A 14499-nucleotide genomic window follows, 5' to 3' on the forward strand; every position below is an offset into this window, starting at 1 on the left:
CCTAGGAACGGAGACTTTAATTCCCAACAATCCAGCTCTAAAGCATTTAAGGAATCTACTGGTGAAATTCATATTCCCTAAAAAACTTCAGATAAGGGGAATTAGCAGGGCAGAAGGGCCAGGCTCTCCTTAGTTTAAACACTGGCCACATGTGTAGGGCTGAAATTTCTCTTTAGCAGTGAAGTGCAACTCTGCTTGCTTCCAGTTGCGCAGAGTGGGTGGAGGAGGAGGAAGAAAGGGAAAGGAACGGTGCTCTTTCCTTCCCAAGTTGCAGTTTTATAAATATTTGAAAAATGTATATGGAAAAGAAAACCGAATTCATTTTCAAAAAATGCCGATACATCATGGCTTTAAAGAAAATTAAATGCATTCCATGCAAGAGATTATGGGTATACACATCGCAAGTGGAACCATTTAAATTACTGTATCGTGTTTCAAGTTGGAAAGCTATTTTTCAAATTCGGAACAATTCTTTTGCCTTCGAAACAAGCTGTTTAAATCATTTTGAATGACTCCCAAATTCGAAACAAAACCATTCTGAAGTTGAAATACTTCCAAAGTGACCAAGCCCTTAGACAGCATTTTGAATTCAGGACATGCATTTTGAGTGTAAGATAAACATCAAATGGCGCGTACTCAGTATTGAATTTAAAATATTTTGCACAACCCTACCAGACAGCTAATAATACAGAGAGGAAAAAATAGAGAAGGCCAAAGAAAAGAAAAATAAGAAGTTTAAAGACGGATAGAGGGGATGAATCTGGGGAACATCAAGCAGCAGCAGGTCAGGAAAAATGTTTAATAAAAAATTATAGACTGAGAAGGAAATGGATCATTAGGAAAGTACTGAAAATAAAAGAAATGGCTCTTGTTCCAAATGATGGAAAGAGCACTAGGGTGGGGGGAAAGAAAATTAAGAGTCAAATACTGCAACAGTGAATTAGCTACCTTATATACAATAGGGAAGAAAAAGATAAACAAGGAAAGAAGATAGCACGAAGAGACCTGTAAGTTAGAATCAAAAGCTAATGACAACCATCATGAAAAGCCAGCACATTAGCAGAGACTGAATCACTAGCATAGTCTTCATCCAATTATCATTGTTATACATTTGGCTCAATATTACAGAGTCAATTAAAAACAAGGCTCTCTTCAGTTCTCTCTCTTTCTTTGAAGCATCATTGAAGGATTGACAACAATATTAATGATAAACTGATACTTCAGGGGACATAGGAAAGCAAGTTACTTAAAATAATTTCAAGAAATGTAATCAAAGAATGTCAAACTGCCCTGACTGATTTGATTACATGCTATCAAGTCGGTGTTGAACCACACATGTATTCTCCAAGATGATCTGTTCCTAACTGCCTGTCCTTCAGGTCTTTTAATTATGGTTTTAGGATGGATGACTGCCAAAAGCAGAAATAGTCTATCATTACAATATCCTCACTGATAATTCTATGCTTGCTTGTGCTGATAATTCTATGCTTGGTTGTTGTGCCTATTACCATTAGTTTGGTCTTCTTTGTGTTTAACTTTAGTTCCATCTTTACTGTACTTGATACAATTGTAATGGTTCATTGCAGCCAGCCAGATATCCACATTGCATTTGGGGTTTTTATCCACCTATCGAGTCCTTTCCAAAGACCTAGGATAGGCAGATGTGGATGTTGATGGTGTTAAAAGACATTGTCGCAGGATGTAAACTGTTCCGAGTAAAGTTCCTTTTTACAACTGCCTGATGATGAATTTATCAGTGCTGATGGACTTCAAGTGGTGCTCCAGTTGTTTTGGGATTGGATCCAAGGTGCCTGTTTATCTGAAATGCTATAGGGTTTTCGGGTTGAGCCGGGATTGGGCTAGGCCAGGGGTAGGCAAAGTTAGATCTCCTATGACATATGGACTTCAATTCCCAGAATTCCTGAGCTAGTATGATTGGCTCAGGAATTCTTGAAGTTGAAGTCCACAAATCATAGAAGAGCCAACTTTGCCTACCTCTGGACTAGGAGATTCCAAGGACCCTTCCAAATCTGTTATTCTGTTATTACTATTGGCATTACATTTGCTGTCTTTTGCCACAATCATTCTATTTCTATTTGCTGCTGGTGATATCATCATCATCATCATCATCATCATCATCATCATCATCAAACATGAAACTCTCAGTTGAGCATTTAAATATGTATCACAAATATTACTGATTGGCAGTAATGGAAGGAATCCATTACTGATTGGCAGTAATGGAAGGAAAAGGGGGGACATGATCGAAACATTTAAATATATTAAAGGGTTAAATAATGTCCAGGAGGGAAGTGTTTTTAATAGGAAAGTGAACACAAGAACAAGGGGACACAATCTGAAGTTAGTTGGGGGAAAGATCAAAAGCAACATGAGAAAATATTATTTTACTGAAAGAGTAGTAGATCCTTGGAACAAACTTCCAGCAGATGTGGTAGATAAATCCACAGTAACTGAATTTAAACATGCCTGGCTTAAACATATATCCATCCTAAGATAAAATACAGAAAATAGTATAAGGGCAGACTAGATGGACCATGAGGTCTTTTTCTGCCGTCAGACTTCTATGTTTCTATGTTTCTATACAAATTGCTGCCAGCATCCTAGGTATCGACAACGTATATTATTACTATTACTATCATCATCATCATCATTCATGAAACATGAAACTCAGACAACTGAACATTTAAAGATGTATCATAAATACCACTAACTGGTGCTAATGGTTGTTACGGCTTGCTGCCAGCATCTTAGGTATTGACCAAGTATCTACTTAAAATGTACGACGTTCCCAGTACTGCAGTTTTTGCAATTCCACTGGTGTTATTGCAAGAAGCTGTAATTTCTTGATATGTTTTATAAAATTCTTGGACATGGTGCCAAGTGCTCTGATGACAATGGATATCACTGTCATATGTTTCATCCATAATTGTGTAGTTTCAATGGGCAGGTCGCTATATGTTGTGATTTTTTCTAGTTCTTTTACTTCAACTCTGGCGTCTCCTGGTACAGCGACATCAATAAATTGTATACTTCTGTTTTCAATGACTGTGATCTCTGGCGTGTTATGTTTCAAAACTCCCAGACTTATCATTATTTAGAACAGAAAACACCGGATTATTTATTACTGTTGTTATTGATTTAATCTTCAACTCAATTCATAGTCTGGGACTGGTAAGAAGTTAACAAATCCTAACCAAGGACCTAAGAGCTGTTAAGATAACATCTGAGTATATAGGCAGTTCCAAGTAAGGTGGATTTTTGCAAAGTCAGTATATTCAAGTCTAATAAATTCAAAATTTCCGTGTATCTAGGCAATCCTTTGGGGTATGCTCCAAGGGCTCATATTACTATTGGTACAACCATTGATTTCTTTCTCCACAATTGTTCAACTTCAATTTACAGATTGTGGTATTACATTATTTTTCCCAGCTGTTTCTCTTCAATTCGTACATCACCTGGTATTGCAATATCAATGAAGCAGATTTTTTTCTTTTCTACATGTGATGTCAGGTGTTGTGCACCAGATGTTTATCTGTTTGGATTTGAAAATTCCACAACATCTTGACATGTTCATTTTCAAGAACTTTCTCAACTTGATGTTCCCAGTATGTAATTTTTGCTGCATTCCAACTCAAACTTCTGGCAAAACTTCCAATGTATAGGCAATTCAATCCTGACATTGTAGATAATCAGTCTGTGAGACTTTGCTGCAGCCACTGATAAATATTATCCACTGTTTCATCTTTCTCATTGCATAAGCAACATTTGCTGTTGTTACTGGCGTGTTGAATTTTTGCTTTCACAGAATTAATCTGCAAGGCTTGTTTGTTCTTGATTAGTCAAATTATTATCATCATCATCATTATTAATCATCGCACAATCAGCCAGAGGTTCAGACTGGGTTTGGCATCTTTGCTTACCAAGGACCTAGGATATGCAAATCTGGATGTTTGACAGTGTTACAGATATCGTTGCAGGATGGAAGTTATTTCAAGTAAAGTCACATTGTGTGCAATTGACTGATGCTGAATTTATCAATGCCAATAGTGTTCAAGTGGTGCTCCAGTTGTTTTGGGACTGCACCCAAAGTGCCTATTACTATTGGTACTATCCTGGCTTGCCTTTGCGACAGTCGTTCTATTTCTATTTGGAGGTCTTTCTATTTTGTTATCTTCTCCAATTCTTTCTCTTCTCTTCTACGATCTCCAGGCACTGCCACTGCCACTATTCATTTTTTTTGTCTTTCCTATTGACAATTAAGTCCAGGGTGTTATGTGGCTGGTGCCTGTCTATTTGAATTCTGAAGTCCCAGAGCAATTTAACATCTTCATTTTCTATGACTCTCTATTTTACGGTCCCACCAGGTCCATGCTTACAGGCAAATGTTATTTTTTGCAGATTTTCCAATGCACCTTTGTCATGCCATTGCTTGCAGCCACTTTGTATCTCTCAAATTTCTTTGCTATTGCTATTACACACTGTTTTATTTCTTCCATGATTTCCGTTATTGTTGTTTCCTCCAGGTTGTATTTTTTCTGCAAACTATTTTTCAGAGTTTTGTTCTTTAGTTTTCCTGCTTTTAAGTACTTTAAATGCTGACACCGTCTCATAGTTTTTAAATTTTATTTTCAAGTCGAATTTTCCACCTTGGTGTTCCAGTGGGTTTCTTTTTTTTTTGACATTTTATAATCCTGTTCTGCAGTTATAATGGCAGCTGTGCTATACATTAGTTGGTTGGTTTCATATAGTGTGCTGGATGGGATTTATTTATTTATTTATTAGATTTGTATGCCGCCCCTCTCCGTAGACACGAGGCAGATGGAAGTTAAAATGTTGTTCACAGCAGTTAACAGATATTTCACCCATTTGCTATGCACGTCGCAAATGTAGAGTCTTTATGTTTTCTTTGATGTGGTTTTCAAGCTTTTCTTTCAGCATTTTTGCTAGATGGCTTAGCTCCAATTTTTGAGTTGTTGCACAGGAGGATCTTCATTTTGTATGTTGCTCTCTTCCACTGACTGGTCAGTATTGGATGATGATGATTGATTGATGACTAGTAGTCACCCACAGCTCACAGTTTGAAGCATCTCTATTACTAGAGCTTATAGAACCCTTGCATTTTCAGCTAGCAGTGTCATCAATATATCACAGGATATTGATGTTTCTTCCTGCGTTTTGAAAACATGCTCATTTTCCAATCTAGTTTCCCTTAATATAAAGTCAGCATATAGATTTAATAATTAAGTGGAGAGAAAACGCTGAGAGTATGTATCACTCCTCTGTAACCAGGAACCAGTCTGTTTCACCATATTTTGTTTGTAATGTGTCCTCCTGATTTGTTTATAGGCTTCATATGAGGACAATTATATGTTTTGGGATTCCCCTTTTCTAAATACATTCCACAGCTTGACCGAGTTGGAGGGTCTATATTGAACTTATTTCCATGTAACTATTTAGAATCTGAGTGTGAATGTTTTCTGAATAACTAATCCCCCACACACCATTTTTTTCTTCGAAAGTGCAGAACAGAACACTAACAAAGTAAATTTTTAAAGTCAGAGAGAAGGAGGGGAAAAAAACCCTGAATAATCAGCTGAAAGAGCAGAGATTGCCTTATTTCCAGATGAGATTACAGTAGTAGCTAGGAAAAGCATAGATAAGTACAATATATACAATCCTCTTTAAACCAAATCCTTTGTCAGGGTTCAAAATTAGGAAAAGGCTTAATGTAGTAATTTGCAACAACTCCATTTAAAACATACAGTTCAAAATCTATTTTTATATGGAACAATACTGGCATCCAGTGGCCATTACAATTATTCAAGCTGGAGTACAAAGCATATAATAATTCCTTTAATAATTAAAAAAAATATTAAGTTTGTAATATTATCTAACTGCTTTTATTTTATATTTCATTGCAACATGCAACAAAACCTACCTGGTAAAGCAGTGATAAAATCCCTTTGCAGCATGGGCTTTAAGTAGGAATTAATATGTCCATGCTGATAGTGACACATTCGTGAAATGAGGTGTTCCACAAATTCAACCTGATCTGATTCAGACCACTGGTCAAAATACTTAATACACAAGTCTTTTTCCTTTTCGTAATTTCCTTCAGATGGTCGTTTCCTTGAGACTATTACAGATGAAGTTCCATTGCTTATCTGTTTTATGAAAAACACAAACAGAAAAAAATGTTTCCTCTTATAACTTTTAGAATGCTGTATTTGCAGATGTTCTGTTACAGATATCAATAGCAATAGCCTAGTTATTCACATTTTGCATGTGTTACATTTAGTTTACAGTCTAACCAACAGTTTTGATTCACTTCGAAGAAACACCAACTGGTATCCTTCCCCTCTCCCCCCAAGCCTGAATGAGAAATTTCTTACTACCTGATACATTCTTTATACAGTGTTCCCACGATTTTCGCGGGGGATGCGTTCCAAGACTGCCTGCGAAAGTCGAATTTCCGCAAAGTAGAGATGCGGAAGTAAATACACTATTTTTGGTTATGAACAGTATCACAAGCCTTCCTTTAACACTTTAAACTCCTAAAGTGCAATTTCCCATTCCCTTAGCAACCATTTAGATTATTACTCACCATGTTTATTTATTAAAGTTTATTAAAAAAATATTTATTAAAGTCGGATGAGGAAGTTTGGCGATGACATATGACGTCATCGGGCGGGAAAAAACGTGGTATAGGGAAAAAACCTGCAAAGTATTTTTTAATTAATATTTTTGAAAAACCGTGGTATAGACTTTTCGCGAAGTTTGAACCTGCGAAAATCAAGGGAACACTGAATATTTGTTTCTATCTGGTTTTCACTAGAAAAAATAGCAACTGAAATACTAGATTTACCGGTACTTCATTCTTAATAAAATCCTTGATAATAATTAAAAATAGTATCAGTTCATCATAGTAACTGCGGCTAAACAAGTTGTTGCTAACATTCACCATGTACTAAAGTACAAACTTCAGACATACTATGCAAAGTTTGGACACACTCTTCAAAGTTTCAAACACCTTATGTGAAGATGCAGCTCTCTGAAAAAGACTCTGATGCTGAGAAAGGTGAGAAGAATGAAAAGAAGAGGACAACCAACAGCAAAATAGATGGACTCAGTTATGATGAAGATGAGGGCACTATTGGGAGATTTGAAAGAACAGGTTAGGGATGGCTCTGTTGATTGCTAGGAATTGAAAATGACTTGATGGCAGATAATCAATCATTCAAAATACAAATATTTGGCAGAATATTTTACCAGCTGCTGTGGCCTAGAGGTGGAACTCTTGCCTCACAATCAGGAGATTGTGAGTTCAACCCTAGCTGTAGGGTCTCCTGCTTGGGCAGGGGGTTGGACTAGATGACCTGCAGGGTCCCTTCCAACTCTGTTAATCTGTTGTTAAGAACCAGGGGTAAGCTACTGCCTGAATGGGGGGGGGGGGACGCAATGGGGTAGCAAAAATGGAGCTTCACCCCAGAGCACCCAATTTGCACTGAAACATGTTGAAATAAAATGCAAGGCGTCCTGTATAAGCCACACACACAGTGTGGTAGTAAAATTTTTGGTAGCCCTTCACTGTTAAGAACTGCCAGTTGTTACAAAAAAAGCTCTGATTAAACAAAAAATACCCCAGTCCTGAATGGATTAAATCAGGGGTATCAAACGACGTCAGACTTCGCTAAACTGGGCGTGGCCAGTGTGTGAGGCATCCGGCCCACGGGCCATAAGTTTGACAACCCGGGATTAGATCATGTACCAAATCAATAAATGTTTGTATGATGTATATAACGTCAAGGACTAATTAAGCATCCTTGTTTGGTATTGTGCAGTCTGGGTAGACAATTCCAATCTCTACAAAGTGAATACAAAATAAAAGAAGTGCCAAGTGAAAGTTTATCTCTACCGCTATTAATCTTCATGTTGCAACGGTGAAAGCTCTCATGATCTCTCATACACAGTACACATCTCTTATTTCTGTACCTATAGCACCACCTAGTGACTATTAAGAACTATGAGATCAGCTGCAAAAGGAAAAAAAATAAAAGAAAGTGAAGAGAATTCAGAATATGTAAGCAGGGAATCTGGAATGTAAAGAAAGTGGGCATTAAATGAGGAACCCACAGTATGGATAAATGTATCAGTTAGGACAGTGATGGCAAACCTTTTTGTTGTTGCATGCCAAAAATGGCAGCATGTGCTATTACGCACACGCAAGCCATTACCCATAATGCAACATGCCCCCTCACCTATGCACACAACCCAGGGAGTCTCAGCCACCCTGCCCAAAGGGCCTGCATTCTGGGCTGCTCTCCCGGCCATCGGCCGCGCCGTCTCCTGCAGCACTCCTGCCATGCACACCCTGCTCCCAGCCACTTCCCCCCCCGCTCGCCAAACCCGGGCCCTGGTCCCGGCGCCCCTTTGATTGCTCCCAAGAGGCGGCTCTTCCCCGGCTCTGCTGCCTTTGGTGTGAGATCTTTCCCTATGGAACCACTGGCCAGCTCACTTGTCTGCCCCTCTGCACCACAGTTGTTGCAAGGAGAGCGAGATCCGAAAGGCTCTGGTGAGCACCTGATGCCGAGGAAGGAAGGCAACGGCCAGGCCTGCCTGCCTTTCAGATCTTGCTGTCCTTGCTGAGACACTTGGCTCCTTCCCTCCTTTTCCTGGTTCCAGACCCCAGTGAAAACCCATTGTTTCGGGCAAAATGGAGTTTGCCTGTCACTCGCTAGCAGACCGACTCCAGCCCTGTTGGCATCCCAGCCCCTTACCCTTTGGCATGCCTTCATAGCTGCTCCGCTGGACCCTTTCAGCTCTGCCGCCAGGAAATGGCTGACATCGCCTCGTTTCATCCCACTGGCGGAGCAGCCAGTGCCGTTCGGCACACATGCATAACGTTTGGAGGAGGCTTTTTTTAAAGTCTGGGGATGGCAAAAATGGCCTCCTGCCCCCAGAAGGCTGAAAATCAGCTGGCCAGCATGCACATGTGCACTGGAGCTGATATACGGCAATGCCTTGCCTGCCCTCGGATATGGCTCTGTGTGCCACCTGTGGCATGTGTGCCATATGTTCCCCATCATGGAGTTAAGACAACAGATTAATAAAGTACAAAGAATTTTAAATGAGATTCTTGGGGCCTTAGTGATCAAGCAAATGTTTAGCAATTCTGTCTTGTTTAGTATTAGCAAAATCAAAGTCTGACAGCAGCTCCTTAATAGTATACTAAATAAAGCCAGCATCAAAGAGAACAATTCTACAGTAACTGTGTAAATTATTAAAGATCACATTAAATGTAAGGAAATCTGAATCAAGCCTACCTGCCACAATGTGTTTTTCTTTGGAGACTCATCTTCATTCTGATCCTCCATTACTGATGTGTTCTGGGGTAAAAAAGAAGAAATACAAGTATATTTTCTCCTGTGAACCTTTCAATATGTCACAACTTTTCTGAGACGCACCCACACATTATACAATCTACTTAATAGCTACAAGGAGCAGCAGAGTTGCTAGCCGTTACTTCATCACAAATACAAGTGTTTATTAAGGGGGAGGGGGAGAGGCCTTCTTTTTAATAGTTAAAGTACAGCATTTCAGTAGTCCATCTTAAATTCAATTTTTCAATTTATTCAATTTATTACATTTGTATGCTGCCCCTCTCCGAAGACTCGAGCCTAAAAGAGTCATTAATATATAATAAAAGGTAGCACTGCAGCACTATCCTCATTTATCTAGCCTTCTTATCAAACTTGAATTTCAAGTCAAACTTTTCAAAATATATCTACAGCAATCATTAGTACATGAAGATATAGACCAAAGTAAGAAATAAATATCTTATTTTGGGGAACAAGAGAACAGGAAACACCGAAAAAGCAACAGCAGAAAATAATTCAGACATAGTCATGTGAAGAAGTAGCCCTGTGCAATTTTTTTCACCAAAACACATGTGGATATATTAATATTTTATCTTTATTCAAACAGTATATCAAAATAAAAGGGATGTAATTCAACAAAAAAGCTATGAACAATAGATATTGCAATCATTTAACAACAAATTAGGTAATATCATTTCCTTCTGTGGAAAAAGACACCCCTTAGAAGAAACAATACAACGTATTATTCCTTTTGGCACCTCCTATCTTATACCAGGTATGGGCAAATAATTCTCCCAAGAACCACATAAGAAGCTGGGACTGTTATGGAAGGGTGAACCAATAGAGCTCTGAAGGTGCATAGGCACATAGGCACACACAGATGTAAACTGAAAAAAAGCAGTTGCCTTCAAAATAAAAGTAATGCAGTTGCATTGCATGCATGATTTTCACTTATTTACATTTGATTTCTAACTTCCAACTGACATCAAGCAGACACCACCACCCCAGCCACTCCTTGGGGAATTTACCAGAAAGTTTAGGATAGTAAACATTTTGCAAGGTCCACGTTTAGATGAATTCAGTCTTCGGACAGTTATTGTCACACTACCCTCAAGCACCCTCTGATACAATGAAGAATTCATAGTGCGGTTTGTGACGGACAGACACCCAACGTCCCAATGCATTCAAATAGCCCCAAACCATAACATCTCTACCACCATACTTTTGGGTCGGTATCAGACTTCTAGGCAAATGCACTGTCTTTGGTTTTCGCCAAACATGTAGCCAAATAGGTTTCCCTTTGCCTCATCTGTCTGGAGCACACTGTTCCAGAAGATCTGATCTGGAACAAGCAAACCTAACTTGCCCTGATCTTCGTTCTGGACAGCAAAGGTTCTTTCTTGGCACACCTAACATGTGGGTGTGATTTTTGCAATTTCTTTATAATGACAGAATCATACACTTTGATATCAATGGAAGCAAGAACTCCTATAGGCCCCAGCATGAAATTCTAGGGTTCTTATTAGAGATTTATTTCAGCATCTTGTGTTCTGCTCTTGACCTGAACTTGTTGACACTGTTCCAAATTGATTTTCATATGCAGCCCCCCTTTTGTATGTGGCAAGTGTTTTAACATCTAGTGAGAAGCTTGTATGTGGCAAGTGACAACTCTAAGCCTAGCCTTTGAGTTTCACTCACACGATGTAATTTCTTCTGCATTGCTGCTCCCATCTTGAGGCTTCCTCCTGAGAAGCAACACCTGTGGATGATTCTTTGACCTCTCTTTGTCTAGGAAGAAATTATGAAGAGCCAGTCTATTCATCAGCTCATCATTTCACCAGAGTCATTGGCTTCACTTTTAGGAAGCAGTCTTTAGTTTGCCATTTCTTCCCCCGAAGTCTTAAATGACTACTTTACTCTGGATACTGAACTCCAGTAGAACAGTCTCTTTCTAATAAACCTGACTGCCAGTAAATTATTTTATAAGTCAGTTATTAACATCATCAACACCCCACCCCCACAAATAAAATATAATGAAATATAGCAATTTGCAGAGAGGGAGGGAAAGAACATACAAAAACAATAACAAATGGAAATCTAGCTAAATATCATTTATAGTGTATTATTATAGTAAAATATTAGGATTACCAGCTGAAGACATAAAATTACATAGATATTATTTATTGCAAGTATTTTTTACAAGTGATTGCAAAAACATGGCTACAATAAATGTTAATGTAAGAAAACTTGCTGAATGTCCTCCAGGACTATGGAGAATAAGATGTCAAAGCAGAGTGACACGAAGATTCAATTGTAATTAAGTATTGAAAGTTTAAGATTATTAATTGTGAGACTTCCTTACTATATCTAATAGTCATACAATTAATTATTAAACTTGCTCCCTAATCCAACTTCAAGGCTCGTTTTGTTATAAAGTCTGAATTTTCACATCAAAACTAACAGTAATTCACTAATCAGCCTACTGACCCAATAGAAACAAAAAAAAAAAAAAAAATCCCACCAGCTTGAAAAGTTTAAGATGTATAAATGTTATGTTTTCCTGTAGCTTTGAAAACCACAGGATTTCTGGAAAAATCTAGATTTTTTTTCTGCCTTTTTGCAAAGTTCACCATCTTCATGAATCCATGAAAAAATAGCCATTAAATTAATAAAAAGTGTTATTATATATTTATTTGCTAGATTGGGGAAAGACATTTCATTAGTCTTCTAGTATGCCTAAATAGCCTTTTATGCAGCGTTCATATAAACATTAATCATTAGGATGTCCATCAGGTGTTTTATATTTATTCTCAAACTAGTATTGACACATCACCTATAGATGAAAAAAATTGAAATGCTGATTACCAATAAAAGCAGTGCTAAAAGGTCGCCCAATATAAGCATTTTAGATGGTTCATGCCTGCTTCTTGAGCAGCTTTCAGCCCCAGAACGATGCTGTATTCATTAGCTCTTTTTAATTCTTTGCACCACTTAGAAGAGGAGAACTTAAGATTTCTCCAGGCATTTGTCTGAAAGTACCAAATTTGAAAACCGAGTAGAAAGAATGGACTTTTAATGGCCCCTTATTTTCTTTAGTCTCTACATAAACAGCAGAACTGCATTACTTCCACTTGTAGAATTCTGCATCTGATCCAAGATTTACTAAAGAAGGACCCTGGACCAGACTGAGATAGGTGTGAACGAGAACAGTTCTTTTAAGATTTTTTCGTATGAATGCAGTACATAAATATTGAGAATACGAGTTCTAAAAGAAGCCATTGAAATATTTATAGTGATGGAATTGTTAGTTCACAATTTCTAAAAGCAAAATTCAAATTGTCTGCTTTCATTCTCTTAGTATATTTATGTTTTATTGATTTGCAAATCTCCATTCCAGAGGCCTTTTATCGTATGCTGCAATACATTGGGAATGGCTATATCTACTGTTGTGGCATTTTATACAACCATTCAAACTAAGTCACCTGCAAAGAGAAAAAGAGACACTGAGAAATCTTAACGGCACAGGAATCAGAGATAAGGTTTTTACCACAATTTATTATGGCTCATAATAAAGTATGATATGGGAATAACCAAGACACCCCCCAACCCCACCATCTATACTAAAATTCATGAGGGACAGGGAATTGTTTACTCTGCTTCCTCCATAATGACTATCATGTGCCTGACAATGGAAGGGTTTCAATTATTCAACATCTTGTTCTATAGGGTAATAATAAAGAAAATGCTATTTTATTTTTTGAATTTAAGATTAAACTAGTGTTGACAAAAAGTATTCAAAGCCCTTTAAAAAGCAATTTCAATTTCAAATAGACTTTAAGAAAAGCTCTGGACTAACCATGGCATCTTTGCACCTCAGAGAGCATCTAAGATTTCCCATCAATCAAAGCACATGTAATAAAAGTTTTGATATTAGCATGCTGTGTAATATGAAAGTCATACTCTTTAAATATAAAAAATCAGTATTTGGTCAGGTACTATGGAGACATTTTTTTGAGACTGCAGAAAACAAGATTTGGTACAGATGCCACTTCAATTATCAGTCAATTTATCGCTGCAATGAAGATCACAGCACACTAAAATAACTTCATCGGCTGCAGAGAAGTAACTCTTGAGAGCTCCGTGCAAGAGTAAATCACAAAGTAAACTGTTCAAAAGCAAATTAACTGAAAGAGCAACAAAAAGGATTCCCTTGGTCAGGATTTGAGTATAGTGCTGAAGTACCATTTTCAAATATATATCCTTTAGACCCTGGGTATCTTCTGAATATGTGGACATCTGCAATATTTCTAAATGATATTTTTTGAACCATGAAACAAAATGACAGGCTTTGCTGCTCTTTTTTAAATTAATCATTAATTCAGACAATGCTGCTGCATAGCTACAAGATTTGGGTCAAAAATATTTATGCTATGTAGTAGCATTCTGAACAACGAGAACTGCAATGAGAGAGCACTCGCATACTCAACATTTCTAAATTATATTCCTTAAGCAGTTCAATATACCTGTATGTGTGATGTTATAATGACATCCAGCAATACTCCACTCAACAGCTTTCTGAAATATAAGCAGTTGACTATGGAATGCACTACCTTTCCTCCAGAAAATGAATTGGGGGAGGGGATCCAAAAGCAAGTATAGGAATGGCTCTTAGCTAGCTAAAGGAAATATTTGAAGCTGTTATTTTTTGCTACTGGTGTTAAAAAGGATTACCTGAATGGGTGTCCAAACTACTGCATTTCTCATATTCACTCTGATAAAAGTTAATCCTGGTTTCATGAATCAAAAGAAGGTTATTTCAGAACTGGGCAACCTTTTTTGGTATTTTCTGCAAGGTGCTAATCTGGTCTTTCTATTGAGCATGAGCAGCATTTTGGACCTTGTTGTGAAGCCTCTGTATTTGCATGCGGAGAGGGGAAGCATACAAATCAAATCAAATCAATCAATCAATCAATAAATAAATATTGATTACAGACTTTGATTGTGCTGAGTCGAGAATGCAAAGAATGGGACATACCGAAGCCAGCTGTCCTAAGGATTTGTAGCATTCTGGTTCTGAGTTCCCAATTCTGTATGCACCTTT

The 14499-nt window shown here is 37.7% G+C and overlaps 1 protein-coding gene across 10 annotated transcripts in view; it reads right to left on the reverse strand.

The window, feature by feature from the left end:
- The window catches only part of FBXW11 (F-box and WD repeat domain containing 11), an 89194-nt gene that overhangs the window by 22790 nt on the left and 51905 nt on the right, over nt 1-14499 (reverse strand). For all 10 annotated transcript variants that reach the window (XM_070732715.1, XM_070732722.1, XM_070732716.1 and 7 more), the window contains 2 exons: nt 9345-9407; nt 5960-6185 (listed from right to left, as the gene is read on the reverse strand). In XM_070732715.1, the coding sequence (XP_070588816.1) occupies nt 5960-6185; nt 9345-9407 (289 nt within the window). The remainder of the gene's footprint in view (nt 1-5959; nt 6186-9344; nt 9408-14499) is intronic.

This window comes from Erythrolamprus reginae, chromosome 1 (assembly GCF_031021105.1).
Source record: "Erythrolamprus reginae isolate rEryReg1 chromosome 1, rEryReg1.hap1, whole genome shotgun sequence".
Classification (NCBI taxonomy): Eukaryota; Metazoa; Chordata; class Lepidosauria; order Squamata; family Dipsadidae; genus Erythrolamprus; species Erythrolamprus reginae.